The sequence below is a fragment of the Dipodomys merriami genome, unplaced genomic scaffold, assembly GCF_024711535.1.
Source record: "Dipodomys merriami isolate MVZ:Mamm:240054 unplaced genomic scaffold, mDipMer1.0.p SCAF_128, whole genome shotgun sequence".
In the NCBI taxonomy this organism is placed as follows: Eukaryota; Metazoa; Chordata; class Mammalia; order Rodentia; family Heteromyidae; genus Dipodomys; species Dipodomys merriami.
Genome location: NW_027202582.1, coordinates 2167037 through 2194715, shown reverse-complemented (window position 1 = coordinate 2194715; position 27679 = coordinate 2167037). Strand labels below are relative to the sequence as shown.

Below are 27679 nucleotides of genomic sequence, written 5' to 3'. Positions count from 1 at the left end.
CCACAGCTCCACTTCAGCTCTTTGGTGATTAACTAGAGATAAAATCTCAACTATTTTCCTCCCCAGGCTGGCTTTGAACCCTGACCCTCAGATTTCAACCTCCTGTAGCTAGGATTGCAGGAGTGGGCTAGTAGTACCAGGCAAGCGGGTTTTTTTTTTTTTTTTCTGTCTGTCATGGGTCTTGAACTCTGGGCCTGGATGCTGTCTCTCAGCTCTTCAGCTCAGGCGGTGCCCTACCACTTGAGCCACAGCGCTACTTCTAGTTTTCTGGTGGTTAGTTGGAGACAAGTCTCATGGACTTTCCTGGTCAGGCTGGCTTTGAACTGCAATCCTCAGATCTCAGCCTTCTGAGTAGTCAGGATCACAGGAGTGAGCCACGGATGTCCAGCCCATTTATTCTTAAAACACCTTACATGGGGCTGGGAATGTGGCTCAGTGGTAGAGTGATTGCCTCGCATGCATGAGGCCCTGTGTTCGATTTCTCAGCACCCCATAAACAGAAAAATTCGAGGGTAGCTCTGTGGCTCAAGTGGTAGAGCGCTAGCCTTGAGTTTAAAAACTCAGGCGCAGTGCCCAGGCCTACCTAGAGTTCAAGTTCTACAACCAACCAAAACAAAGAAACAAACACCTTACACAGATCCTATGGTCTAAGGTTGGAACAACTGAGGTTCAGAGGCCTAGATCAAGGCAGACAAACGTGGGAGCCACTAGACCTAGAGTCCTTTGACTACACAGGGACACGAAACCCAGCAATCTTTACATGAAGCCTTGTGAAGGGAACAGGCTTGTGGGAAGGGGATCTATCTCATCCAATCCTCACCTTGAGCTGACCTTCACACCTCAGCCCTACATCCTTCTCTCCAACCTGACCACCTCTACCACCCTGCACCCATGCCCCGAGAGAAGAAGAAACTGCCAACCAAAATCAAAAATAGTGTTATTAATTTGGTGTCTCTGAAGCACGAAAAAAAAAAAAAAGAAAGAAAGGAAAGAAAAAACAAACCAGCCTTGCCACATTTCGGGCCCAGGTCAGGCCGAGGGACCAGCCTTTCAGGCAGTGCAGGCCCAGGGCAGAGTCAGTCCTGGTCACAGGCTCAAAGAGGGACCAGCCCATGGGTTTGGCTCTTGGGGCCTGGCTGGGAGGCTGACTGCCTCAGCTTAGAGCACCCAGGCCATGAATTAGGGAGAGATCAGAGGTCAAGGTCAGAGGTCTGGGCCATTCAGTTCCGGTACTCTGGCTGAGGCAGACAGAGGTCAGGGTTCAGGCTTGGGAGCCAAAGCTACTCAGTTCTGTGGTCCAACAGAGAGGGCCGGAGGCAGCAGAGGGAGTCCGAGTCATTGGGTCCTGGGACAGGTCCGTGGGCGCCGGGCCGCTCAGTACTGGTGCTCCAGCAAGGGCTGCGCCGCTGGGCTCTCGCGCTCCTCGGCAGGGGCGGGCCAGTCACCCGGGAGCCCGGTGGGTGTACCACTCTTGGCGTCACTGCTGTCCAAACAAGGAATGTCCTGGGCTGCTCTAGGAGGTGAGGCCTCGGAGCTCACATCAGGGCTGAGGCCGAGGTCCAGAGGCACCTGAGCGGGAGAAGGCTAGTTGGCAGGGGACAGACCCAAGTGTCCTCTGACTCCATTCTCCCTGAGACTCCTTACCTGAGACTTGGGGGTGCCTCCTTTGGGGCTCCCTGAGGCTGGCTCCCCATCGGATCCTCCCAGTCCCTTCCGACCCCCCAGGCTCCACTTCCCATTGGGCCCCTCGGAACTGAGGAGCCCAGGGCCAGGGGGCCGTGAGGGGCGGGGAACCTCAGTGAGAGCAGGGGAGGCGGGTGCTGGTCCAGAGAGCCGAGGGGGAGGCCACTGCAGGAGAGGCGGGGGCCGCCCGTCACCGGAGCTGCTGAGCGAGCCAGGGCCTGAAGGGAGGGGCTGCTCCCCACCGCCTGCAGGAGACAGATTACGAGGGCAGAGACCTCAGCTGGCCCGCAGCCCTGACCCCCTGCTCCACCCGGCCTCCTCGGCTCACCTGCTGTGTTCTCAGGTGTGGGGTGCGCCAAGGGGGGATTATTGCTGAGGGAGGTCAGGCCGCCGCCCCCCCCACAATCAGAGTCATCCACATTGCCGCCACTGTTGCAGCCAGCGCCGCAGCCCTTGTGCAGCCTGAGGGTGACAGGTGGGGAGGGTTAAGGGGACACAGGGGCGGAGGCTTCACAGTCCGGAGTAGCTGGGCAGGGCTCACCTCTCCCAGCTGCGCAGGAGCCAGCGGGCGATGGCTCCCAGGCTGACGGGGCCACCCCACAGCGCCCGCAGCTGGGGGTGGCTGCCGGCCAGCGAGGTGGTGAGGGGTGACACGTAGATGGGGTAGCCGAGCGGCTGGTCGCAGGAGGAGTTGATCATGTTGCGGAGCGCCTGCTTGGCGTTCTGGATGCTGCCCCGCTCAGGGTTACGGTTGCGCAGAAACACCAGCTCCTGCTGCTGCCCGGCCCACAGGCCGCGCACGCATTCTCTGTTCACCTGTGGGCAGCCACAGCGAGGGTCAGGGCACCCGGGATGGGGCCAGGGGCCTGGGCGGCAGGATGGGGCCAGGGGCCGTGCACACCTTGATAACCCGGAAGCTGAGGTGGCGCCGGTTGAGCATGATGATCTTGTACTCATCGGATGCGTCATCCATGACGTGGCGCAGCGCCAGCAGCGAGGGCGTGTTGCTCAGGATGGCGCTGCGCCAGGCCGGGTCCCCCTCGTGGGAGATGACCAGCCGCTCCTCATTGGCTGCAATGGCATCATACAGGGCCGCGGGCTCCTCGTATTCATCTGGGGATGTGAAATGGTCCTGGTGGGGAGGATGGGAGGTCAGGGGGGGTCAAGGACCTTTGCCCTGAGGGAGGAGCCTCATCTCCCACCCTCCCACATTGCCTGGGCACGCCTCTCCCCCACCTGGTGAAGCTTGAGGGCCATGCGAACGCCAGGTGCCACGACTCGGTGAAGCAGGTCCATGTCGGCAAAGACCCACTCGTCCCGTGGGGAGGTGATGCGAAAATCCCCCTTGAACAGGGCGTGTAGGCCATATAGGAAGGGCTCCAAGCTGCGTGAGAAGGAAGAGGTGAGCAATGGGTGGTGAGAGCCAGGGTCCCGAAGGACCCGTGCAGAGAACTTTCCTCACCCTCAGTTTCCCCATCTTGCCAAGGAGGCTGGATCGGCCATGCTCCTCACAGGGCAGGGAGGGGCGTGCCTCACTCATTCCACACCAAGGCCCAACTTGGGTGTTCAGAAACACCAATCAGGGCTGGGAATGCGGCTTAGTGGCAGAGTGCTTGCCTAGCATGCATGAAGCCCCGAGCAAAAGCAGCTCAGGGACAGAGCCCAGGCCCTGAGTTCAAGCCCCAGGACCATCAAAAGAAACCCCTACAAAGCACCAATCATTTTGTGGGAGGGACAGGAGGGGGAAAGTAGGCCCAGATATGCGTCGGCACTCACCTAGCAGACATGCTGTGGGAGGCTGTCCCCAGGGCCCGACGGCCCAGCACACACAGGCCAAAACACAAGGTGACGAGTGGCGAGTTCCAATCCTGGTCGACTGGCTGTGACACAAACCACCCCCCCAGTCCCAGAGCCCAGCTCAAACTTGGGATTGGGAACCTGGGGTGAGGCCAGGGCCCAGGCCAAGGGAATATCCAAGTGGGAACAGGGAGGGAGAAGTGGTAAGCCCAGATTCCCAGAGCCCAGGGTGGGCAAGCCCTGGGGTAGTGGCAGGCTAACCTGGCCTCGCCGGGAGGCGCAGTACTGGATCCATTCAAGGTGCACAGCACAGAAGGAGGGCAGGGAGAGGCCAGAGAGGCGAAGGTCGTAGTCCTCATCCACGCTTAGCGAGAACGTGGGGTCTGAGTCAGCATAGCCCGGGGCCCGCACTGGCCTCAGGGCAGCTGCGATGCCCTCGTGGTTCAGCCAGGCCTCCAATTTGGGGGAACGGTTGACATAGTAGATGATGCTCTGGGAGAAGAGGGGCAGATGATCAGGTGTCAGGCCGGCTACTTATTGGGGGAGGAAGCACAGGATAAAAAAAGAAAGTTCCTCCCCAGCCTGAGCTCCAGTGCGTGTTCCGAGACTCTGCAGCTCTGCCCAGCAATCTGAAGCCACATGGAGCAGTACGCTCCCGTCCGCCACAGCTGCATGGGGCAGACAGAGCTGGAAGTTGAAGACTCTGTGGAATCCGGATCTCGGCCTGGAAGGGTCAGGCTGAAGTAGTAGGGCTGCCTACGGCCAGACAGCCTACGTGCCCTGCCTCATAGGTGCCTTAGGCAGATGAAGCATACCAGTCACCGGGCTGGTCTTCAGAAAAATAGCCAGAGGCATACATGTGGTGCCGTAGTTTGGGAGTTCCTGACCCCTGGTTAAAAAGACCTTGTTGGGTTGGGTGCCCATGGCACACACCTGTAATCCTAGATAACTGGGAGGCTGAGATCTGAGCATCATGGTTTGAAGCCAGAAAGAGTAGGAAAGTCTGTGAGACTCTTATCTTCAACGAAAAACCAAAAAAGCCAGAAGTGGAGCTGTGGCTTAAGTGCAGAGCACTAGCCCTGAGCAAAAGAAGCTCAGGGACAGTGCCCAGGCCCTGAGTTAAGCCCTAGGACCAGAACACACACCACAGACAGCCCTGCTGATAAGTTTAAGCAAGGGCTCAGCCCATGGAAGAGCTTTCAGAAGGGAAACAGCAGTACAGCTGGGAGGGTTGGGGAGTGTGTGGGCTGGCAGCCAATGAGGTTATGGGGATTCTATGTGCTGCCAAAGGCTGGAGCCAATGGGGTTGGCCCTCAGGCTGAGTAACCGGTGGTATAGCTGTCCATGAGCAGAAGATACTCAGGCAGTAGGTTATCCTGAAGTAGGGGTGGCTGTGGGAGGATGAGGAGACCAAAATAGCCAAGATACTTCCTGGGAAAAGCCCGGGCTCCCTGCTTTCTGGGACAACATGGAGTTAATGGAGACTTCATTGGTAACTTCCTTCCTGGCATGGCACCCAAATGGCCAGTCAGAGGCAGGTGGAGGGCGAGGCTGCTTTAAGAGGGAAGAATCTTACTGGATTCATGGACGCAACATGGCTTTAGGGCAGCTTCAGGCTACAGACTGGTGTTTCTGCCTAGACAACATCTTTAGTCCTACACACCATCTCTATGATCTGGGCACACAGAAAATGAACGCTTTGGGGGCAGAGGCGTTGCTCTGGCATGTTTGTGAATGGCTACCTCCAGCCATTACCATGGATTTTTTTCTTTCTTTTCTTTTCTTTTTTTGGTTGGTTGTGGGGCTTGAACTCTGGGCCTGGGTGCTGTCCCTCAGCTCTTCAGCTCAAGGCTAGTGCTCTACCACTTGAGCCACAGTGCCACTTCTAGTTTTCTGGTGGTTAATTAGAGATAAGAGTCTTACAAGCTGGGTACCGGTAGCTCACGCTTGTAATCCTAGCTACTCAGGAAGCTGAGATCTAGGATCATGGTTCAAAGCCAGGCTGGGCAGCAAAGTCCATGAGACTCTTATCCTTGAGTTGAAGAGCTGAGGGACAGTGCCCAGGCCCAGAATTCAAGCACTCAACCAACCAAAAAAAAAAGGGGGGGGGGCTGGGAAGGTGACTCAGTGATGGAGTGCTTGCCTTTTATGCATGAGGCCTGGGTTCAATTCCTTAGTACCACATAAGCAGAAAAAGCCAGAGGTGGCACTGTGGCTCAAGTGGTAGAGCACTAGCCTTGAGCTGAAGAGCTGGGGGATGAGGGACAGTGCCTAGGCCCAGAATTCAAGCCCCACGACAAAAAAAAAAAAAAAAAAAAAAAAGTCTTATGGACTTTCCTGTCTGGGCTGGCTTTGAACCACAATCCTCAGATCTCAGCCTCCTGAAGAGCTAGGATTACAGGTGTGAACCACTGGTGCCCAGCTACTACCATGGATTTCTGTGACTCCCCCAGAATGACCATCAGGGGAATATGAAGACTAGGGTCCGAGATGACTAACAGTGCCTCCCAGTGCCCCTGGGGGTTGTCAAAGAGGCTACCAGGATTCATTCTGAGGAACACATATGGGCATTAGGACCATGATTATCTTCCTGCAGGAGCACGTCTGTGGGCTGTTTCCCCCGATGTAACAGGCCCATCACACTGGCTCCATCTCCCCTGCGGGTCACTAGAGGATGCAATACGATCATAAACATGGCTGGCCTGGAAAGCCAAGGGCACGAAGTGGGGGCTTGTCTGCAGATGACTCCAGGGCCGACGGCTCTGTGGCCACAAAGGCTGAACCTCACCTCTCACCCACTATGCTCAATGGTTCCCACAGGAAGGTCAAGCTGTGGGTGATGGCATAAGGTACCAAAGTGTAGTCAAAGCTGCAAAGAAAGGGCTGGCAGTGTGGCTTAGTGCTAGAGTGCTTGCCTAGCATGCATGGAGTCCTGGGTTTGATTTCTTAGTACCACATACACAGAAAAAGCTGAAAGTGGTGTGGCTCAAGTGGTAGAGGCTACCCTTGAGCACAGAGAGGCTCAGGGATGGAGCTCAGGCCTGAGTTCAAGCTCCAGGACAAGCTGGGGCTTGGTCAAGCTGCACAGTGGGCCCAGTCTGGCCCACAGGAAGGCGTGGCCAGCACTGCTAATGGGTCAGGACCCCCACTGCCAGCCTGACTTATCCATCCAGACCACCCCTTCATATGGAACCTCTGCCCAGCTCCACTGTGTGTGCGTGCGTGCGTGTGCGCGCGCGCACAGTTGTGTACTCCTACTAGGGCTCGAACTCAGGGCCTGGGCACTGTGCCTTAGCTATTTCATGCAAAGTTGGCACTCTACCATTTGAGCCACAGCTACAGTTCCAACTTTTTGGTGTAGTTAATTGGAGAAAAAAAAGTCTCGGACTTTCCTGCCCCGGCTGGCTTTGAACCACGATCTTCACATATCAGCCTCGAGTATCTAGGATTACATGTGTGAGCCACCAGCACCCAGCCCCAGCCCAATTCTACCCGGGGTCTGTGGCAAGTCACTTCCCATGGGAGAGTAAATGTCAACCTGCCTAGTGCCTGCTTCCAGTGGTCAGAAGGCTATGTGTGGCTTTGGGTGGGACTTGCAGGAGGCAGTGAGGTGAGCAGGGCAAAGGCACTGCTCTTGAGATGGGACAGAAAGAAAGGTGGACAGGACACTGGTCCTTGCATGAGCTGGGGTTGGAACGTCTCTCTGGACAGTGACCTAAGCAGTAAAAATGAGAAGCAGACAGAGCCTTGTAAACTCTTTCTGGGAGCAGGTGGAAGAACAGAAGGAATGACAGAAGTTACAGGTTCTCGGTGTATTAAGCATGTGACAGGGATGAGATGTCCCTGGGGGCTGGGGCGGGAGGACAGGTGGGGCTATATGTAGCTAACCCAGAGAGAACTTCAGATGGACTCAACTGAGCCCCCAAAGATCATCCCTTCGGACCTCACAGAGTCCCAAGATAGAGCCTAAGAGAGCATGTGGGGCCTGGAGGGACCACATAGTCTCCTAGTGTTCATTCTGAGCCCCACAAAGTCCCATCATTCCTGCTCCATCAGACCTTCGAGGTCTTCACTTAAGGGGTAAACTGGGGCAGAGCAAGGAAGTGGCATTCTAGGCTGGTGAGAACCCATATCCTCACTAATCTTCACTTTCTTTGATACCCAAAACTTGGCCTCACTCTACCCCAACAGGTCTCAAAGATGCCTGGGTCCAGCTGTGAGTCCCCAGGCTGAGGAAACGAACACAGCTGCTGATAGGGCAGGCCTGTGTTCACAGCCTAGTGCCGCCATGTCCTCCTAATTCTGGGGCTTCAGCCAATCACCTGGCCTTGGTGATCCAAATTCCATGCAAGGACATGGAGCCCCTCCTGGTAGGTGTGGCAAGGTCTATTCAGCTGGGGAAAGGTGCCTGGCACACAGACCAGCCCTGGGTAGGCAGACTGCTCACTGTGCTGGGTGGAGCACGAGTAAGGCTGGTGCTCTTTGGGACTGCCCTGGGGCAGTGACCTGGGAGATCTGTGCATCTACTGCCCACCTGTTCCCTACATTTACTGCCCAAGGCAGGCCTTCTGGAGGGGTTGATGGATCGCTCCCTAGTTTGAGTTCTCAGAGCCCCCGAGGTCTCTGTTCATGCTGCCTGGTGGTGGCCCAAGGGTGGAGAGTGCTTAAATTCCTGAGACCCTTCCTCCCCTTGAGCAAAAACAGGCTCCTGACATTGCAGAAGACAGATAGCACTTGGGATGCCTTGAGTCTTCACCAGAGGGCTCCTGCTGCCCAGCTATGGGCCTGCCCAGCATACCTTGACGTAGTAGGTGATGAGAATCTTGCGGAGGTCGAAGACCTGCAGCATGGAGGCGGCGTTGTTATCGCTAATGCTGTACCCCTCTAGCACATACTTGCTGGCTGTCACCTCCCAGGCCAGCCAGCGCTGCCCAAAGGCGGCATTGAAGGACAGGACCCTGGGCAGGTGGCCGGGCTCACAGCAGCAGCAGCCTTCATCCTCCTCCACGCCTTCGGTGATGGCCTCCACCTCACGCTGCTGGCAGTACGTGCCTGTGGAGGAAGGCATGCCCAATCAGGGGCCACTATGACATTCTCTGCCTCCCCCTCAGCAAGTGCTTACCAAGGTGCTTAAGACCTGTAGTCACCATCCTTGAATGCTGTAAAGGTCATTGAATTAGTGGACTACCAAGTGACCCCTTCTCCTTCAGTTAAAGTAACTCATTCAGCCGGGTGCTGGTGGCTCACGCCTGTAATCTTAGCGACTCAGGAGGCTGAGATATGAGGATTGCAGTTCAAAGCCAGCCCGGGCAGGAAAGGCCATGAGACTCTTATCTCCAATAAACCACCAGAAAACTGGAAGTGGCGCTGTGGCTCAAGTGGTAGCCTTGAGCTGAAGAGCTGAGGGACAGTGCCCAGGCCCAGAGGTTAAGTCCCATGATTGACCAAAAAAAGAAAAGTGATTCACTCAAAGTCAGAGCCCCTTCCCTCCCTGTAGCTTCCTCTGAAGCTGGCATCCAGCATAAACACATTACTGAAAGCAAGGAGCTAGCTCACTAATCCAGGGCTGTGTACCATCCCTGGTTTGCTGAGTACCCTAAGTTCTAGGCCCCAGCTTTCAACACAGCCATCCGTGGGGTCACTAAGGACTCAAAGGCAGCACCCAGAGCGGGGATGGCCAGCAGAGGTCAAGCTACTGCATAGACTGAAATTGGAAAAGAAACAGTGAGAAAGACTGTCTTGCCGTTGGTCATAAGGTCAGCCAGGGTGAGCTGATCTGGAAACTGGGCCCCACACACTCCCAGACACAGTGCCCCGCCCCTCTAGGCTTGGCCCTGCAGCTCACCCCGGAACTCAAGGCCACGCAGCTGGAAGGTAACCAGGCCATTGCCAACCTCGATGAGGTGCACCAGCGCATTGAGGTAGTCGGAGGCCAGGACGAAGCAGTCACCGGGGCCATAGTTGCCCCAGCGGCCCAGCACCAGGTCTCCACACAGCGTGTGCTGCAGCGAGCGTGTTAAGTGCTCATAGAAGATGGAGTTGAGGTTGTTGTCATCAGCGCCTAGGACCCAGAACAGAGACATAGGCAAAGTGGCTGACAGGATCCCTCCAGGGGAGGCTCTGTCCCTTTAGCCCCAGGATGGTTGGGTACACACCGGGATTCCTGTCCAGCTGTGTCACCAGGCGGGTGTTGGAGTGATCCACACGTTTAGTGCTGTTTAGAGAGAACAACATGTATCAGCAGAGGGTGACAGGTTCTGCCTGCCTATAAGCATGTCCTCTCTGAGATGGGAACAGGTGTCATCCATGACCGCCCCAGGGCAGCTCTGCTCGCCTGGATCACACAGCTAGGATGTAGAGGCCAGGCTCTTACCATGCCTGCCTGCCTGCCTCCCTGAGGCCTTGGACTGGAACAGGTTTTTGTTTTTGTTTTTGCCAGTCATGGTGCCTGAACTCTGAGCCTGGGCGCTGTCCCTCAGCTCTTCAGCTCAAGGCTAGCACTCTACCACTTGAGCCACAGCACCACTTCCAGCTTTTTCTGCTTATGTGGTGCTGAGGAATCAAACCCAGGGCCTCACACATGCAAGGCAAGCACTCTACCACTGAGCCACCTTCCCAGCCCCAGGTTTTTTGTTTTTTTGGGTCAGTTGTAGAGCCTGAACTCGTCCTGGGTGCTGTCCCTCAGCTCTTCAGCTCAAGGCTAGCGCTCTACCACTTGAGCCACAGTGGCACTTCTAGCTTTTTCTGCTTATGTGGTGCTGAGGAATCGAACCCAGGGCCTCATGCATGCGAGGCAAGCACTCTACCACTGAGCCACCTTCCAGCCCCTGGCACAGGTTTTGCCCTCATTTGACTTCATTGCAGCCAGGCACTCATACCCTTGGTATTGGTACACAGAGCCCCTTCCTGGGCATCATCTGGCCTGGGATCCAAGGTCCTCCCTTCCTGCCCTGCACAGCACCCACCTGTCCCCAGTGAGACTCACTTGTAGTCACGCTCCCAGAACTTGAGAGGCCTCGCATAGGACATGATGAAGACAGCGCTGCCCAGGAGGGGGTTGAGCGGGGTGGAGAACAGCCCTGACAACAGGGCCTGGACAAACAGCATGGCTGAGTCTGGGTACAAGTCAAGGAGGCAGCAGGTACACGGGACCTTCCTTCCCCCCTCACCTCCACTCCTCCCACAGCCCCAGGCAGTAGCCTTTCCCCCACACCCAACCCACAAGAGTGCAGCAGCTGGGTACGTGGTACAGCAAAGGGCTGGGCAAAGGCATGGAAGGCTGAACCCCAGGTGATCTGCCAGGGTGCGATGTAGGTCAGCACAAAACGCAGCTTGTACAGCAGGTCCCATAGCTGGCAGGGTCAGAAGAGTTGGCAATAGAAAACATACAGGGTCAGTCATGGTGGTGGGGTCTGCCCCACCCTGAAGATACCATGCCTCATTGTCCAGTGGCTGCCCAGGCCCCAGGCCCTTTTTCTCTGGGTTTGATTTGAGGCAGCCAATGCAACAAACAACTGACTAAGCTCTAAAAGAGCATTTAATTCCTAGGATGGGCCTAAGAACTATGGCTGCCCTCATTTCACAGTTCGGAAAGCTGAGGTTTAGAGAAATAGAAAAGGTAAATGATGGGGCTGGGAAGGTGGCTCAGTGGTAGAGCGCTTGCCTTGCATGCATGAGGCCCTGGGTTCAATTCCTCAGCACCACATCAGCAAAAAGAAAAAAGCTGGAAGTGGTGCTATGGCTCAAGTGGTAGAGCACTAGCCTTGAGCTGAAGAGCTGAGGGACAGCGCCCAGGCCCAAAGTTCAGGCCCCATGACCGGACAAAAAAAAAAAAAAAAGACTTGATCAGGTCACGCAGCCAAGCGAGGTGGTAAGGCTGGGCCTGGACTGCAGTTCTGAAAGTCAAGACATAGCCACAGGCCCTGGCCTGATGGGTACACAGTCTGAAGGCTCACCAACCTGGGCCAGGCCAGCAAGCAAGAATCAAATGCTCAAGTGAGTGAGAAAAAGACTTGGGACTGTGCAAGGTCCCAGTCTCCATAGCAAGCCTTCAGTTGGGTGTAAGAAATGGTACTTTGTAAGGGCTGGGATGTAGCTCAGTGGTAAAGCAAGTGCAATGTCCTGGGTTCAATCACCAGTACCAAAAAAAGAGATCACCTTCTTTTAGGCTGGGAAGGTGGCTGAGTGGTAGAGTGCTTGCCTAGCATGCATGAAGGCATGGGTTCGATTCCTCAGTACCGCATACACAGAAAAAGCTGGAAGTGGTGCTGTGGCTCAAGTGGTAGAGTGCTAGCCTTGAGCAAAAGAAGCTGAGTGACAGTGCCCAAGCTCTGAATTCAAGGCCTAGGACTCCCCCCACCCCCCAAAAAATAGAAAGAGTACTTTGCTTAGTGACCCCCACCCCCATCCCAGGCCCTGGGTGGGGAATTCCACAGCCTGACAGAGCATCCATCCCCAGTCCCTAGGGCTTCTGGAACTCAGCTTTGAACTGGTCTCTAGGACTGGCAGAGGGCACAGCGCTGAGACTTCCAGAGGACAAGCCTGTGTCCTAACAATGCTACCTGTTTCTGAGGAAGGTAGTTGTGGGGCCAGACAGAGCTGGGGTCAGATTCAGGCTGAACACTAAGTCTCTGCACAACCTGAGCAATTACTCCCTTGTTAAGCCTTAGCTTCCTCTCTGCAAGGAGAGGGTGGAGGAACGCCTTTCTCCAGGAGCTGCTGTAAGGCCCACAGCAAGGCTAATGAGTGGCGGGTGGCAGGGCCATAGATCTTGGGTTGTCCTCTCCCACCAGGCAGCAGAGTTCTGCTCTGTTCTGATTGGTCAGCCTGGACTTGAGGCTGTAGCCAGCGACTCACCTTGCTGCAAAGCAGGGACATGAGGAAGTAGTCCAGCAGAAAGCCCTGGGAGAGACGCGGGTAGTCGAAGTGGAAGAGCAGGACGGTGAAAGCCAAGGTCAGGTACTGCTGGGGTGGGCAACAGAAGGCTGAGCGCAGCAGCTTCAGCCCCGCCACTGTCATCAGCAGTGCCCGGCAGCTGGGGGAAAAGAGCAGGCAGTTCAGAGATGGGCAGGACACAGGGAGCAATGGATACAAATAGCCCAGTTCTTGCCAACCTGACCTGACCAAACCCCAGGTTTCAGTTCTCTGCTGGACTAGCCAGTTCTTTGGGGCTAGTACTGCCTAGGCTCAGTCCATCTGGAAGGGCAAAGGAAGACCTGCTCGAATGGATAGTGATCAAAGCTAGGATCTACTTTGGTTGCTGGGTACCACTCATTGTCTTTCTGGGCCTCAGTTTTCCCAACTGGGAATTGAATGGGAGAGAGGGAGATAACACAGTTCTCACTAGAGGCAGAACTTGTCCGGCTGGCTGACGACGGTGTGGGCATCCACTGTGAGAGCGTTGAGCACCACAGCAGGGTAGATGAGGTACTTCTCCACACACTGAAGGATGGCATACAGCTTCTCAAACCACATCACCTGGGCAGCACCTGCAGTGAGAAAGCGGGACTGTCGGTCCTCACCTGGCCTTCCACTTCCCTGGGGCCCAGAGAGGACCTGGAAGAGAGAGCAAACCAAGGCTTGGACTGTCCTGGGTCTCTAGAGACTCTAGCAAATGAGAAGGGCTTGATCCCTGGCAGCTTGGAATAGGACAAGTGTTCCATGTGTCACTGAGCTAGGTATGGGCTTCAGGCAGGTACTTTGCTCTGTTTTGCCACCTGCAGAAACAAAGCCCCCATGAAACCCTCAGATGCCAACTGAAGATCGTCAAGGTCATGTACAGCACGTTGAAGGGGCCAGGTATGGAGTGACCCTGAGCTGCAAGGCCCTTCTGAGGGGTAAGATCTCCTATTGCTTAAGAATGACAGTGGCAGGGCTGGGAAGGTGGCTCAGTGGTAGAGCGCTTGCCTCGCATGCATGAGGCCCTGGATTCGATTCCTCAGCACCACATAAGCAAAAAAGAAAAAAACCGGAAGTGGCGCTGTGGCAAGCATAAATAGGAAGCCAGCATAGTTGAAGCCAGCATAAACTCAAGACTCTACTCAAAGCTGGGAGCCGCTGGCTCACACCTGTAATCCTTGCTACTCAGCTGAGATCTAAGGATCATGGTTCAAAGCCAGCTCGGGCAAGGAAAGTCAGTGAGACTCTTATACGAATTAACCACCAGAAGACCAGAAGTGGTACTGTGGCTCAAGTGGTAGAGTGCTATCCTTGAGCTGAAGAACTTAGGGACAGAGCCCAGGCCCAGAGTTCAAGCCCCATGAGTGACAAAAGAAAAAAGAAAAAAGACTCTACTTAAAAATGAACAAAGGGAGCCGGGCGCTGATGGCTCATGCCTGTAATCCTAGCTACTCAGGAGGCTGAGATCTGAGGATCGCGGTTCAAAGCCAGCCCGGGCAGGAGAGACCATGAGACTCCTATCTCCAATAAACCACCAGAAAACCGGAAGTGGCGCTGTAGCTCAAGTGGTAGAGCGCTCGCCTTGAGCTGAAGAGCTGAGGGACGGCGCCCAGGCCTGGAGTTCAAGCCCCATGACCGACAAAAAAAAAAAAAAAAAATGAACAAAGGGGGCTGGGAAGGTGGCTCAGTGGTAGAGCGCTTGCCTTGCATGCATGAGGCCCTGGGTTCGATTCCTCAGCACCACATAAGCAAAAAGAAAAAAGCTAGAAGTGGTGCTGTGGCTCAAGTGGTAGAGCGCTAGCCTTGAGCTGAAGAGCTGAGGGACAGCGCCCAGGCCCAGAGTTCAGGCCCCACGACTGGACCCCCCCCCCAAAAAAAATGAACAAAGGTAGGTCAGACACCACTGACTTCAGAAGGCTGGAATCTAAGCATCACAGTTTGAAGCCAGCTAGGTAGACAAATCCTTGAGACTTATCTCCAACTGACTAACAAAAAGTCACAACCAGTAGGTCACTTGCCTAGCAAGAGCAAGGTCCTAAGTTCAAACCTCCTGTACCTTCAAACAATCTCACTAAGGAGTGTGATCTTCATATCACAAATGAAGGTGTTTAGATATAAGCTGGAGATCATTCGAACCATTACACAGCCCAGTCTTAGTCCACTAGTTGCATTTGCAATTCAGGACGAGAGATTACTTTGGGGCTCTGAAATTCCTCTTTTCCCACCTCCACTTTGGCAGGACAACAACACAGCAGGGGCTGAATCAAGGCAGAGGGAAGAGCAGAGCAGTGGTGTGCAGCATAGGCAACACCTGCTTGCTGTCTTGCTGTCTCTTGGCACCCTGAGTTGAGAGGACCACAACTGTCACCAGATCGTGCTCCTGAACGTACGGCCAGGCTGAGCATAGGGGCCGGGAGGTGGCAGGCAGCCTCACGGGTAGCACTCACCGCGCACTTCATACTGGCTGTACTCCAGCGGCTTCAGCACGGGCTGCGACAGGCAGAACCAGGGCAGCTGTTTGCGGAGCTGCGGCAGCAGGTAATGCGTGAAGAAGCCCACCGCTCCAGCCAGGGCGTACAACACGAAACCCAGCACTGACTGCAAGAGAGAGAGACGCCAGACGTCAGCCCAGGGCTCAGCCACCTTGCAGTCCAACAGCCAAGACTACAGGGGGAGGCCTGTGCCACACAAACCTTCAGGGCGATGAAGACGGTGCTGGCGCTGATGGCGAAAGTGAGGACAGCAATCACCACGCACATCACCAGGTCAGAGTGCAGGACCTCTCGCTGTAGGACCAGAAAAGACAGCTCGGCTGGGCCCCTCTGAGCTGGCACACCCCACCTGGGTATACTACTCCTGCCCACCACCTCCACCCCTGCACCAGCTCCACCCCCTCACCACCGACTGGCGCATCTTCTCTGGCAGTGGGTCTGGGGGCTCGGACCGGGCTGTCTCCAGGCTCCGCTCCTCTAGTTCAGGAAAGATCTTGCTCCGAACCAGAGACCTGGGGAGGAGAAAGACTCAGGGGCCAAGACTAAGGTGGACACCCCTTCCTCCAACAGTCTGATCCATCAATCAACGATAGATCCGTCACAGGTGCATGCACCAACTCCCCACCCCCGTCATGCACAGATACACACCCACACCCACGGAGCACACACATGTGTGCACACGGATAGGCACATGCAGCACCCACCAGAGCACGGTGGGGTCACTGCTCTGCCGGCTCAGGTGGTAGGACAGCGCCACCAGGAGGCCACAGAAGACGGAGAAGAGGACAGGGACGTGCTGCTCTGGCCATGGAGTCTGGGGAGAGAACCCATGCTGCTCAGGGGAGGCAGGGCGAAGCACTGGGGACAGGGGCGCACCGGTGTGAGAAGCCACTGCTGAGCTCATCTCACAGCCCTGTCCCCTAACCCCAGTATGCCTCAGCAGGCCCGCCAGCCACGGGCCACCCCTACCTTGATGGCGCCAAGGCAGAAGCCGTAGAGCAGGGCGGCAGCCAGCAGGCTTCGGGCAAGGCTGAAGACTGCAGTGAGCGGGCTGGTGGCAGCTGTGTTGAAGGAAGGAGAAGGTAAAGCCCAGCTCTAACCTGCTGGCATCTCTCTCTCACCCGACCCATTGCCCTTCAACCACCAGGGGCTGGCTTCTTGGTGTACCACCCTTAGCCCAGGGCCTATAGCATTCTGAAACCACTTGCCCAGGGAAGGGAGAGGAGAAGAGGGAACAGGCCCCCGTGTTCATGGCAATGCCATAGAGGCTCAGCAAGGCTGGGGCCATCAACACCATGTGTAGACCCTACTGGGTCCATTCTGCCTGCAGACCCGAGCCATCTATGGGAATCATACCTGTGCCCCCAAAGCCGTGCATATCTATCTGCTCCAGCAGATACATGAGGCAGGTGTTGACCTGAGGCAGGAGGCCCAGGAGGAAGACGAATGGGAAGCACAAGGTGAACACTGGCCAGGAGGGGAAAAGGGAAAGGGAACACTGGTTAGCACGCTGGCCTGCCCTGGACCTGCCCTCCAGGGCTTTTCCCTCACCTCCATCTTTGGCCTGCGCAGACTCACCAGTGGCCACATCTCGGGCACAGAAGAAGAAGGAGGCAGAGAAAAGTGTGAGGCCATAAAGGGAGACGGGTGGGAAGGGCTGAGCTGAGCCCAGGGCGTCTAGCAGCCAGATGAGCAAACAGCAGATGCAGAAGTAGACAGGCCGGCTGTAGGCAATCACCCAGTTGTGGCCCTGGGGAATTATGACAATAGGAAGCTGGGTTTTTCTACTAACCCCCACAGGCACATGCACACAGGCAAGGCCCCAGGCCTGGCTGTGGGGCCTAGCTAAAGAGTGGGAGCAGGGTGCTATGGGAGCTCTGTCCCTCCCCCTCCATCTTCTCCCAGGACCTTTTGGCTGGAAGCCCTGCTCCACAGGTACTCACGTGCATGGGTGAGGCTGCATCGGGCTGCACACTCTAGAAAAGATAAGGATGTGATAGCAGTGAGGGTCCGTATCTACAGAAGGGCAAGACTCCAGGACCTGCTCTACTACTGGGCAGTGATCAAGACAAGGACTGTGAAGTTTTGTTTTGTTTTTGTTAGTCCTGAGGCCTGAACTCTGGGCCTGGGTGCTGTCCCTCAGATCTTCACTTCAAGGCTAGCACTCTACCATTTAAGTCACAGTTCCACTTCTGGTTTTCTGGAGATAAGAGTCTCACAGACTTTCTTGTCTGGGATGGCTTTGAACCACAATCTACAGATCTTACCCTCCTGAGTTGCTAGGATTACAGGCGTGAGCCACCAGTGTCTAACCCAGGAAGTGTCTTGAGCCTCCATGTTCTCGCTTGTCAGATAGGTGGCTGGCTACAGTGACCTTAATTATTTGATTTCCTCCCTAGCTCCCACCCTTCAGACCTGGAGAAGTGGGAAGGGGAAGGCCTGGGAAAGCTGACGGTAAGGAGACACGGGAGACCGGCCTGACCTTGAGCAAGGAGTACTGGCAGGAGGCGATGACCAGACAGAACTGGAAGACCCAGATGTCGGTGAAGAAGCCCTTGAGCAGCAGCAGGTAGCCCAGAAAGGCAACCAGGCTGCTTAGCCCGATGCCGAAGATGTTCTCCATCACCCCCCGTGTCCTGTGGAGACAGGAGAGTCAGGGAACAGCCTTTCCTAAAAGGTCACCTCTGGGGGTAGGGGTAGAAGTCAGGTCGTACCTGCTCTACAAAGCCATCCCTCACTACCATGGGTTCTAATCTTTGCCCCTCTAGAAGTGAGGGCTTGAGTGCCACCAGCCCTAGGACTTGCCCATATCCAGCTCACGTGGACACAGGGCCACAGTGTACACAGCATCAGGCAGGCCCTAGGCAGGGCTCCAGCAGCACCCAGTCACAACGCTAGGAAAACAACCAGTCCAAACCAGCAGGCAACAAATGTCATCTGGCTCCTATGTCTGACTGACTGGGCCTCTATTTCTCCTCGGAGAACTGGGTGAATTACAAAAGGTTTGTGATCATGTTTACAGGATATAGCATTAAATTTTCAATCAAATCAAACCCAAAAAAGAAAATAAAGCCAGCCACTGGTGACTCATGCCTGTAATCCTAGCTACTCAGGAGGCTGAGATCTGAGGATCACAGTTCAAAGCCAGCTCAGGCAAGAAAGTCCATGAGACTCTTACCTCCAATTAACCCCAAAAAACTGGAAATGGATCTGTGGCTCAAAGTGGTAGAACACTAGCCTTCAGCAAAAGAGCTCAGAAACAGAGCTCAGGCCTTGAGTTCAAGCCCTATGACCACCACCAACAACAACAACAAAAAGAAGGTGGCTTAGTGGTAAGAGTGCTTGCCTTGCATGCACTGGGTTCCATTCCTCAGCACCACATAAGCAGAAAAAGCCGGAAGTGGTGCTGTGGCTCAAGTGGTAGAGCATTAGCCTTGAGCTGAAGATCTGGGGGACAGCACCCAGGCTCAGAGTTCAGGCCCCAGGACTGGCCAAAAGATAAAAGAAAAAAAGAGTATAGGGATCATGTGTTTTTGAGCACGGCTTTGGGAGAGGGGTTATGACACACCCCTACTCTGCCACTTCTTTGTCCTCCTCAGAGGAGCCTGGTGGGAACCCTCACTCCCCCGTGTAGGGGCTGGTAGCAGTGGTGCATGTCTGTAATCACAACTACAGGAGAGGCATAGGTAGGAAGACTGTGGTCTGAGGCTGGCCCCAGAAAAAAACTCAAGACCCTAATTGGAAAATAACCTAAAGCAAAAAGGGCTGGAGGTATGGCTCAGTGATTAGACCCACCTAGCAAGCAAACATAAGGCTCTGAGTTCAAACCACAATACTGCCCCTTCTTCCCAAAAATATAAAATAAAAAGAGAAGAAACCCATAGTAGACTCTAGCCAGCAGGTGAGTCAGTTTCTTAGACTCAACAGGTTGAGTCTGGAAGGCCCTGGGACTTTCTGGCAGAGACCAAGGCAGGTGTGCACTCACCGGTCCAGCAGGGCCAGCAGGGCGAGCCGCTCGTAGCGCACAGAGGTCCAGCGGCCAGGAAAAAGCCAGTACTTGTAGCTGTGCTGGGCACGGGGCGGCGCCTCCTCCATCAGGGTCTGCTCCTGGGATTCGTGCAGGGAGTCCTGGTCCAGCAGGTCAAACTGCAGTCCCCACAGCCGCGGCCATCAGCCCTGCCACCCCCGAGGCCTATCGCCACCCTTTCCCCCAGCACACAGGACTGGATGACCACTTCCTTCAAACTTGACGTTCCCATTGCTAGGGGCCTGCGGCCCACCCTGACCCTCTATCACCAGGGCCTGCTCCAGGTTCCCAGGACAGAGCCCAATGGCAGAGTCACAGACTTCTGTGTCCATCTTCCCCACGCAGGCAGAGTGGATTTCAGGAACTTGCCCACATGCTATTTGCTCCATCACGGAGCCACTGCTGACACTGTGACCACTGCACTGTGGAGTAGGTGCCTGGCCCTGAAGACAGGCCTGAGCGCCGATGCTGGTGCTCTGGGTCCCAAACTACTTTCACTCTTTGTTCAATAAGTATTCCTGGGGCACAGCTGTGGGACTAGTGTTGAGCAATCTGAGACGCAATGCCCCTGCCGCAGGATGACCAGGAGCCAAGCACCAGTGTGGCTCACACTTACAGTCTAGCTACTCAAGAGGCCGAGAACTAGAGGATCATGGTTTGAAGTCAGCCCAGGCAGAAAAAGTCTATGAGACTCCACTTCTAATAACCAGTAAAAAGGCCAGACTGGAGACAAAGCTCAAGTGGTAGAGTGCTAGCCCTGAGCAAGAAAAACCAGAGCTCAAGGCCAAGTTCAAGCCCCAGTACTGTCCAAAAAAAAAAGCAAATAAAAGCCAGGTACAGTGGCTCCTGTCTTTGTCCCCAGTTATTCAGGAGGCAGAAATGAGGAGAATCAAGGGTCAAGGCAGGTCCGAGCAAAAAGTTAGCAAGACCTCACTTGTTTCAACAGATAAGTTTGGCAGTGATGGCATAGGCCTCTGCTCTTAGCTGTGTAGGAGACATAAGCAGGAGGCAAGGTGGCTCAGTGGTAGATGCTTGCCTTGCATGTATGAGGCCCTCGGTTCAATTCCTCAGCACCACATAAGCAGAAAAAGCTGGAAGTGGCACTGTGGCTCAAATGGTAGAACACTAGCCTTGAGCTGAAGAGCTAAGGGACAGCACCCAGGACCAGAGTTAAGGCCCCACAACCAAGGGATTAAAAAAATCCTATATAAAATATAAGGAAAGCAAAAAAAGGACTGAGTCCATAGTTTAAGCCTCCCAAGTGTGATGTCCTGAATTAAAATCCCAGTGTTACCTCCATCCATCCTTTACTCAATCAGGAAAGGGTCCAGCAAAGCTTCTAGAATTTTAGTCTATCCGTGGCCTTGCATGTCAGATACATGAGTATACTTCTTATGATTACTCTCTGTAAGTTCTGAGATCACGTTGGGAGTTTTCTGGTTGTGTTTTACTTGAGACAAGGTTTCAGGGTGCTGCACAGGCTGGCCTCTGAACTCCTAAGAGGCCTCCTGCCTCTCACTACAGAGTAGCTAGGCTTACAGGTAAAAACCAACTTTTTATTTTACTATTGTTGATACAGTCTTGGAGCTTGAATTTAGGGCCTGGGCACTGAGTTTTGTTTTTTGACTCAAGACCACATCCCCACTTCCAGCTTTTTGGGAATTAACTGAAGAGTCTCACAGACTTTGCTGCCTGGGCTGGCTTTGAACTGCAATTCTCAAATCTCAGCCTCCTAGTAGCTAGGATTACAGACATGAGCCACTGGTGCTCAGCAAGGTCCAATTATTTTTATGCACTCTTATTGCTTGCTAATAATTGATGGACTGCGTCAATTATTGTCCAAATGGGGTTCTCCTTAGGAATGAAAAGGCACACTAACAGCAAGTAGACTAAAATAAAGAGTGTTAATAAATAACACCCAAGCAATCATACTTGTGAAGTGCAGAACACAGTGCACATTGCTGCCACAATCTGGCACATTGGGCAGCCTCTTCCTCAGGTATCTGTACCCATCATCCTTTTTAACTGTAGGTCGCTCCAAGATCAGGAAATACTCCAGACACACACATTAATACAAGCGAACAGTCTGTAATCCTAACTACCCAGGGGACTGAGACCTAGTTTGAAGCTAGCCTGGGTAGGAAAGAACATGAAACTCTTACCTCCAAATAACCAGCAAAAAGCTAGAAGTAGAGGAGTGGCCCAAGTGGCAGAGCACTAGCTTTGAGCAAAAAAGAGACAGTGCCCAGGCCTTGACTTCAAGCCCCAATGCCAGCACAAAAAATAAGATAGGTGAAGATACAAAAGTAGAGGAATGGTTCAAGTGGTAGAGTGCCAGCCAAAAGCAAACAAGATGAGCAAAAACAAGAGGCCCTGAGTTCACACACTACCACCAGCATAAACAAAAAGTCAACCTATGCCTTCCTGAACCATTCAGCTCCAAGGGCTGTGCACCCTCTGCTGGCCGTCAAAGTCTGGGATGGACAGTGGAACCCAAGAGCACTCCCTCAGGTGACCTGTCCCTTCTGACACCTAGGTTAAACTCAGTGACCTGCTCACATTCTTACTCCCCGACCCCTTCCCCCTGGCTCAGCCCTTCACAGCTTCTCCTCACCTCTGGAATCTCCAGGGGCACCCGGCGCACCTGCATGCCCTGCAGAACCACTGGCCTGGGCTGTAGCAGGTTCAGACCTCCTGTAGCCTCAGGGACATCAGCCGAGTGGAAACTAGAGGAATGTGAGTGGCGGTCCCTGTGGGTACAGCAGCCATGAGAGGGGCAAGGCCATGGGCAGGGCATGGGCCTGGGTGGGGCAGAGACCAAGGCCAGGCAGGTGAGGCTGCCTGTCTCGTGACTGGGGGCCAAAGGGACAGGATGCTGGGGTCAGGAGGAGGAAGGCAGGCTCTGGCTCAAAAGCTGAGGCTGGGCCTCCTCTCTGGGATGCCAAACCTCAGCTTCCTGGAAGCCTCCTGCTTGGAGCCTGGGGCGCACTAGAGATCTGCACTTTGCAGGCCCCCAACCTCCCCTGCTAGGTCTGAGCTGCTAGTGCCGCACACCAACAAAGGAAAAGAGAACTCCAAGCTCAGGGTGCTTCCTAGAAACTCAGCCTGCCAGGCACGGGCTTATGCAGACCTACCCAAAGACTCACCAGGCTCCATTGGCTGCCTGCTCCCCCTGCTGCCCCACAGGGTTCTCGTAGCCACCTCCAGCCAGGCCAAAGGTGTAGGAACGCCGCACACCTGGGACAGAGGTATGGGAGACGAGGAGGCGTGTCAGGGACAGGAGCGCCACAGCCCGACCTACGTGAGCATCAAAGCCAACGAATGAGGAGGAACCCTGTGAGGTGTCGCCTGTCGTGGCGGCACAGCCTCTGGGGACCAAGGGTTGGACCAGCCTCTGCTGGGACTGAAGGCCAAGAGCCTGGGTCCTGCAGTCAGCCCACCCTGGATCTGGCTCTCAGTTCTACCACTTGCTCAGCCTGTGCCTCGGTTTCCTCATCAGCTGAGCAGAGAGGAGTGCACCCATGCCTCGGAGATGCTGCAACATGGTGCCAGCAGCATGGCTGAGGCGCTTGCCAGAGACCCAAGGGAGGAGTGAAGGACCAGCAGTGCAGGTGCTGGGCGAGCTGCCCGCGTGGCGAAGGAGGAGCTCCTGGGCAGATTAGGAAAGGGCTCACCGCTCTCATCGTAGAAATAGTGCACGGCCCCCTCCGAGGTGTCGTCAAAGGTGCAGGCCTCATGCACATTGGCGCCAGCCCGGGTGAGCAGCAGTGAAGAGGCGAAGTGCAAGGCGGATGGCAGTGTCAGTGCCCGGGAGTGGGAGGCAGCTCTGCCCCGCTGAGCCTCCTGCAGGCTGCTGGGGAGGGGCCGGCTATGGGTTAGCACCAGGGGAAGCCAGCTGCTCCCTCTGCCCTACAGCCCAGGTGGCAGATGCTCACCTGGGTGGCGAGCCCATGACAGAGGCCGGCGGGGTGGGGTTACTGCCTGCATTATGACGTCTCCGGATGGCCTGTGTCCGCCTCACGTTACTTGAGTGGTCTCGCTTGCCCGTCTCCTCAGCTGCTGACCAGAGAGAGGCCCCAAAGCGTAAGTGACAGAGCCTTGAACAGAGCTGGGGGATGGAGTGGGGGCACGTGCTCCAGCATGGAGCTAAAGGTCAGACCTAGTGCAGCAACATTCTGGCTTGGGGCCCAGCCAGGTCATCTATAGCCACTCGTGCCTCGGTTTCCTCATTTGGAAATAAGGATGACACTGATCTGCCCTGCCCCACTGGTGGCCCGGAAGATGAGCGTGGACGATGAGAGTCCTCGGGAAGCAGAGGCTTAGGTGCTAACCACGGGACCTGGAGCCAGGCAGCTGGGCCCTGCTGACCCAAGAAGGGTGGCCCACACATCAATCGTCAAGTTCACGCCCATGGGCCTCCTGAGCAGGTCTGCTCCAGCCCACACCCTGCCCAAACCCACGCCCCCCCCCACTCCCACCCCGGGGCCAGCACTCACCTCCCCCCACAGCACCTTCCTCCTGCAGCTCCCCCCTCCAGCCGGGCTGGTTAGCAGCAGGTCCCCTACGGGGCTCAGCAGGCACCACAGCAGGCTCACCGGTAACCAGCTCCACTCCTGCCTGGGCCTCCAGCTCGGCCTTGGAGCCTGCCAGGGGAGCCCTTAGGACATCCCCCCCTGCCGCGTCCATGCTCAGCACGCGCGCATGCGTTTTGGCACTGGCAGTACTGGGCGTCCGCTGGGTCCCATAGGGACGCTTAGGGGGGACAGCAGTGCCTTCCTCAGCCCCGTGAGGAGCCCGGCGCTTCCGAGGCCCCCCTGCTGCACCCCGGGAGCTCTCAGGGGAGTAGCAAGAAGTCGAAGAAGAGCTGTCATCGGTACTGTAGCGGCGCTGCGATCGCAGACTAGAGGCTGGGCTCAGCTCACTGCCCTCGCTGGTGTCTTCATCCTCAAAGAAGCCTGCACCCTCGAGCAGGGGGCGTCTAGGGGCACGGCTGGGTGGGGAATGTCTTCGCACAGGTGGCCGCCGTTTGCTAGGCCGAAGCAGGGCCAAGTCCTTGGGTCGTACAACCATGAGTGGTTCAGTTGGACCTGGGGGTGTCCCTGCTCCGATGACCGTGTCAAAGGACCGCAGGGTATCATCGGAGGGTACCCCAGCATCTGGTGAAGCAGGCAGCTCAGCCTCCGAGGGGGGGTCTGTGTCACTGCCCTCAGGAGCTTGTCCGCCAGGGGGGCTATCCAGGTGGGTTGAGTTGGTCTTCTCACTCTTGAAGCTGCTCAGTGTCTCCCTGTCTGTGCCACTGAAGCATGAATCTGAGGAGCCGGCTTTCTGGGGCATGGGCTCACTGGAGCCCCGCCGGTCCAGGGGCTGGTAACCTCCAGCGCCCCGGCGATGTTCCCTTCGGCTGCTGGTCCTTACTAGGGCCCGGTCAGGCCGGGTCAGAGTCAGGAAGCTCTTGCTCAGCTCCTGGCTTAGGCTCCCCTTCAGTAAAGGGCTCATGGGTGTATCCACCACACTGCTCCCACCCCAGGGAGCTCCATCTCCAGCCAGGGGAGAACGCTCTGAAGAGTCTGTGCTGGGGAAAGAGGGGTCTGGGATAACCCCTGGGGGTGTCTGGGGAAGATCGCCAACTGCCAGAAAAAAGGAAGACAAAAAAAAAATGAGACAACAGCATTTTGCATGGGAACCTGGTGGCGGGGGATTTTGCACAACCTCTGCTTCCCCTGAGCACGGTCAGGGCAGGAACACTGAGGAGGTCCTGTCCAACAGTAGGAAAGGAGCCTCAGGATGGAGCCAAAGTTGGGGTGATGCAAAGACAGGAAAGGTAGCCTTCCACTCAGGCGCTATTCTATTATGCCCACTCACTCAGTTTCTCTTGGGAACTGAGCTTCAGCATCTCTCGATCGGCAGAGGTCACGATCACATTGTTGCTGCCCTGCTCTCGTACCAGCTCCTTGATGTCTGCAACCATGGCACAACAGGTTATCAGTAGGACCCTAGGGTAGTCTCACCCCATCCCCCTCAACGCCACCACACCCTAGCCCTGAGTGGCAGCCACCTACCTCTGAGGGGCCCAGAGTCCTCCATTCGAGGCAGCAATTCCTGAGGGACACAAAGGAGCAGAAAGGACAAGAATCACACTTAGGCTCCCTGCCTCAACTGGGACTGATTCCCAGGAGAACAGTGGGAATAGCCACAGTATGGGACCACTCACCGAGACTTGGTTGAAGCCGAACACAGAATGCTGGGAACTGCAGCGTACTGGGGGTGTGGAACTCACTTTCCGAAACACTGTCATCTCTACACCAGGGTCCCTGGCAGTGGAAGGAGAAACAACTTTCTCCTGTCTTGATGACTACTAACTACCCACACCACTCCCTCCTCTCCCAGGATCCCTTCCAATCCCAGGGCAAGTGTGCACATTCCCTTGGAACCAAGGAGCCCTTGGCCCGTGCCATCCTCCAATGCTCAGGACCAGACACCAACAAAAGCTGTGATTCCCCAATCCAGCCAGTGCCCCACCCACCTGGGCAGACTGCTGTCCCCCTGGGCAGGCTCCTCCTCCTGTTCTCCCATGGTAGAGTTGCGCTTCTCCACAATTTCGCCCTGGTCGAACATGGCATGCAGCCGATAGTTGACCGTCTTGATGGTAGTGAAGATGACTGCCACCACCAGGCAGTACACACCAGCCACCACCAAGCTGGGGGGTAAGACCTGGAAGGTGCAATAAGTAAGGTCCCTTCTTACACAGCCCAGATGTCTGGGGGTTCACCTGCCACCACTGTCCTCACTATGATTCACAAACTCACATGTAACTGGTACAAAGACTGTGAGAGGGGGCTCTGTCTTCTGCTTAACCGGGAAGAGAAATGACATGAGGGGCTCAAGGTCACCCGACCCAGGAAAGTGGGACTATGGCGTCCTTTCTACACACAGCCTAATTCTACAGCGATTCATCTCTCTCCGTGTCCCAGCAGCCAAGATGTGCTCCCAATTCCTGCCAGGCTGCCGGCCCTTCCTGACATCCTGCCCTCCCTTTCCAAGCATGAATTACAGTAGCGTCTCACCATGTACAGCAAGAAGGGAAAGGTGAGTAGGAAGATCCAGACATAAAGGTGGAAGCAGTTGGAGAAGGTGCTTTGATGCGGATCGAAGAACCAACCGCCAGTGAGCGAGGCCCACACCCCCTGGCGCAGGATCTGCAACACCTGAGACCCCATGGCCCCGCCGCTGCTGCGCGCGTCCTTCTCCCGGGACCCTCATGGGGGCGGCCCCCGGCCCATGCCCCGCTTGGTGCCCGAGGGCCCCGGGGCCCGGCCTCGAGCTCACGCCATGGTCTCCCCCCGCGGGGGAGGGGATCGGCGGGGCGAGGGTGCAGGCAGGGGGCGGGGCCGGTCGGGACAGTCAGAGGTGCGAGGCTCCGGCACAGGGGTGGGGCGGCATCAGGGGCGGGGTCTTGGCCCCCACCCGTGGCTCCGAACCGCTCGGAGGGGCCAAGCCAGTAGGCAGGCGCAGGGCACGGGCCGGGCACTCGTCGGCAACATCCAGAGGTGGGCGTGGAGTGGGTGCTCTCGGAGTGCAGGCGACGGCTCCTTTCTCTCCGGACCTGGGAAAGCCCTAGGACCCTGAGGTCCACTTCCGGGGTCGCAGGTCACTCGCTAGGGGCACGGCGTTCGCCCCGCTTCTGCCGGTGCCGGCCTAAAAGGAAGGCCGGAAGAAGCCGCCAGCCGCCAGCCTGCAGTGGCGCATGCGCCCGATAGCCCTAGTTAGGACCCGGAAAAGGAAAACCCGACAGTAAGAGTGCGCAAGCGCAGAGAGGTGGCGGGGGCGACTAGACGCAGAAGTCTCCTTTAGGCGTGCGCAGTCGGGCCAAAAGAGTCAGAACTTGGAAGGGCTCGGGCGCATGCGCACACGTAGACCTGGCCAACCTGAGGGAGGCCACGGGGCGGAACCCGGAGGATAGGGGACTAGCCTTTGGGTAGCAACGGAGTAATTGACGCAAAGCTTCTCCAATGAATCACAGGAGGCGGGGGAAAGACAGGGGCGTGGGGTAGACCTTCGACGTCACAGTCTTTGCTCCAACTCCGAGCCACCTCTATTTCCGGATTAAACCCAGACCTGACGAGTAGCGAGCGACCCTCTAGAACAGGCAGTAGTAGTCGAATAGTAGGCTAGGATAGCCTCGTCTTTCTTAAAGTGACAGGTCAAAGCAATTGGGGGCGGGGAAGTCAATCCTTTCCAGCAACCGGTAGGGCTACACCACTAATTCTGAATCCCATTCTGAACAAAGTTCTGCACCGCAGTGTCAGATTTCCTCCCACTGGGGAAGAGACTCGAAGAAGCGGATTATCTCCCAGGTGAGGGGAAGAGGAGAGCCTTGGGCCTGTCCCTAGAACTTGAGCAATCGTCGGTTCCGTCGGTCCTCCAGTCTTCCCCACCCCCATCCCGTCCCAGTAGCTGTGCAAAAACAGAGCTTCTGGTCCCCATTCGAAGCCCAGGGACAGTGGATCACACAGTCCCTGCAACTTCGTAGCCAAAAACCACCTTCGACTTCGCCACCCTCCCGGGTCCGTTTCGCTGCTGCGGCAGGGATGGCCCGTCTTTGCAGAGACCCACTTCCACGCTGGGCCGCGGCGCACCGAGACGGCTGTGGCGGGGGGCCGGAGCTAGCCTTGCAGGTTTTCCGCCTCTCCGGGCCCGCCTTCCCGGGAACTCCCGGGCCCGGCCGTCCGGAGCCTCCGGGAGGGGAGCGGTGCAAGCCGCCCGCGTCATCTGATGCTGTTTC

At 56.0% G+C, this 27679-nt stretch overlaps 1 protein-coding gene across 7 annotated transcripts; it reads right to left on the bottom strand.

Moving 5' to 3' along the window:
- Positions 1 to 920: 920 nt before the first annotated feature.
- On the bottom strand, positions 921 to 27670 carry LOC138824301 (pecanex-like protein 3). Of its 7 annotated transcripts, none has more exons than XM_070018088.1 (35): positions 25962 to 27670; positions 25421 to 25608; positions 25109 to 25208; positions 24957 to 24996; positions 24760 to 24855; positions 23394 to 24524; positions 22833 to 22956; positions 22572 to 22750; positions 22044 to 22134; positions 21512 to 21647; positions 18856 to 19016; positions 17353 to 17506; positions 16814 to 16846; positions 16449 to 16620; positions 16227 to 16337; positions 15840 to 15931; positions 15575 to 15684; positions 15277 to 15382; positions 15072 to 15164; positions 14826 to 14976; positions 12824 to 12968; positions 12337 to 12514; positions 10724 to 10832; positions 10466 to 10595; positions 9636 to 9694; positions 9326 to 9541; positions 8279 to 8532; positions 3742 to 3972; positions 3460 to 3563; positions 2920 to 3067; positions 2585 to 2815; positions 2225 to 2499; positions 2012 to 2145; positions 1645 to 1928; positions 921 to 1569 (listed from the first exon to the last, which is right to left on the bottom strand). In XM_070018088.1, exons 1-35 carry the CDS (start codon positions 26112 to 26114, stop codon positions 1375 to 1377), a joined length of 6114 nt encoding a protein of 2037 aa, XP_069874189.1. In that variant the 5' UTR covers positions 26115 to 27670; the 3' UTR covers positions 921 to 1374. The 7 variants fall into 7 exon arrangements, with proteins under 7 accessions (XP_069874189.1, XP_069874192.1, XP_069874193.1 ...); XM_070018091.1 differs by having other exon boundaries at positions 18856 to 18998; XM_070018092.1 differs by having other exon boundaries at positions 18856 to 18977.
- Between the last annotated feature and the right edge of the window lie 9 nt (positions 27671 to 27679).

Coding starts and splice junctions, on each gene's coding strand:
- LOC138824301 (XM_070018088.1), bottom strand. CDS start 26,114: ATGGGGTCTCAGGTGTTGCAGATCCTGCGCCAGGGGGTGTGGGCCTCG. Junction 12,969..14,825: donor CAGCCAGTATGAAGTGCGCG/GTGAGTGCTACC, acceptor TTCTCACTGCAG/GTGCTGCCCAGGTGATGTGG. Junction 2,816..2,919: donor TGGCCCTCAAGCTTCACCAG/GTGGGGGAGAGG, acceptor CCTCCCCACCAG/GACCATTTCACATCCCCAGA.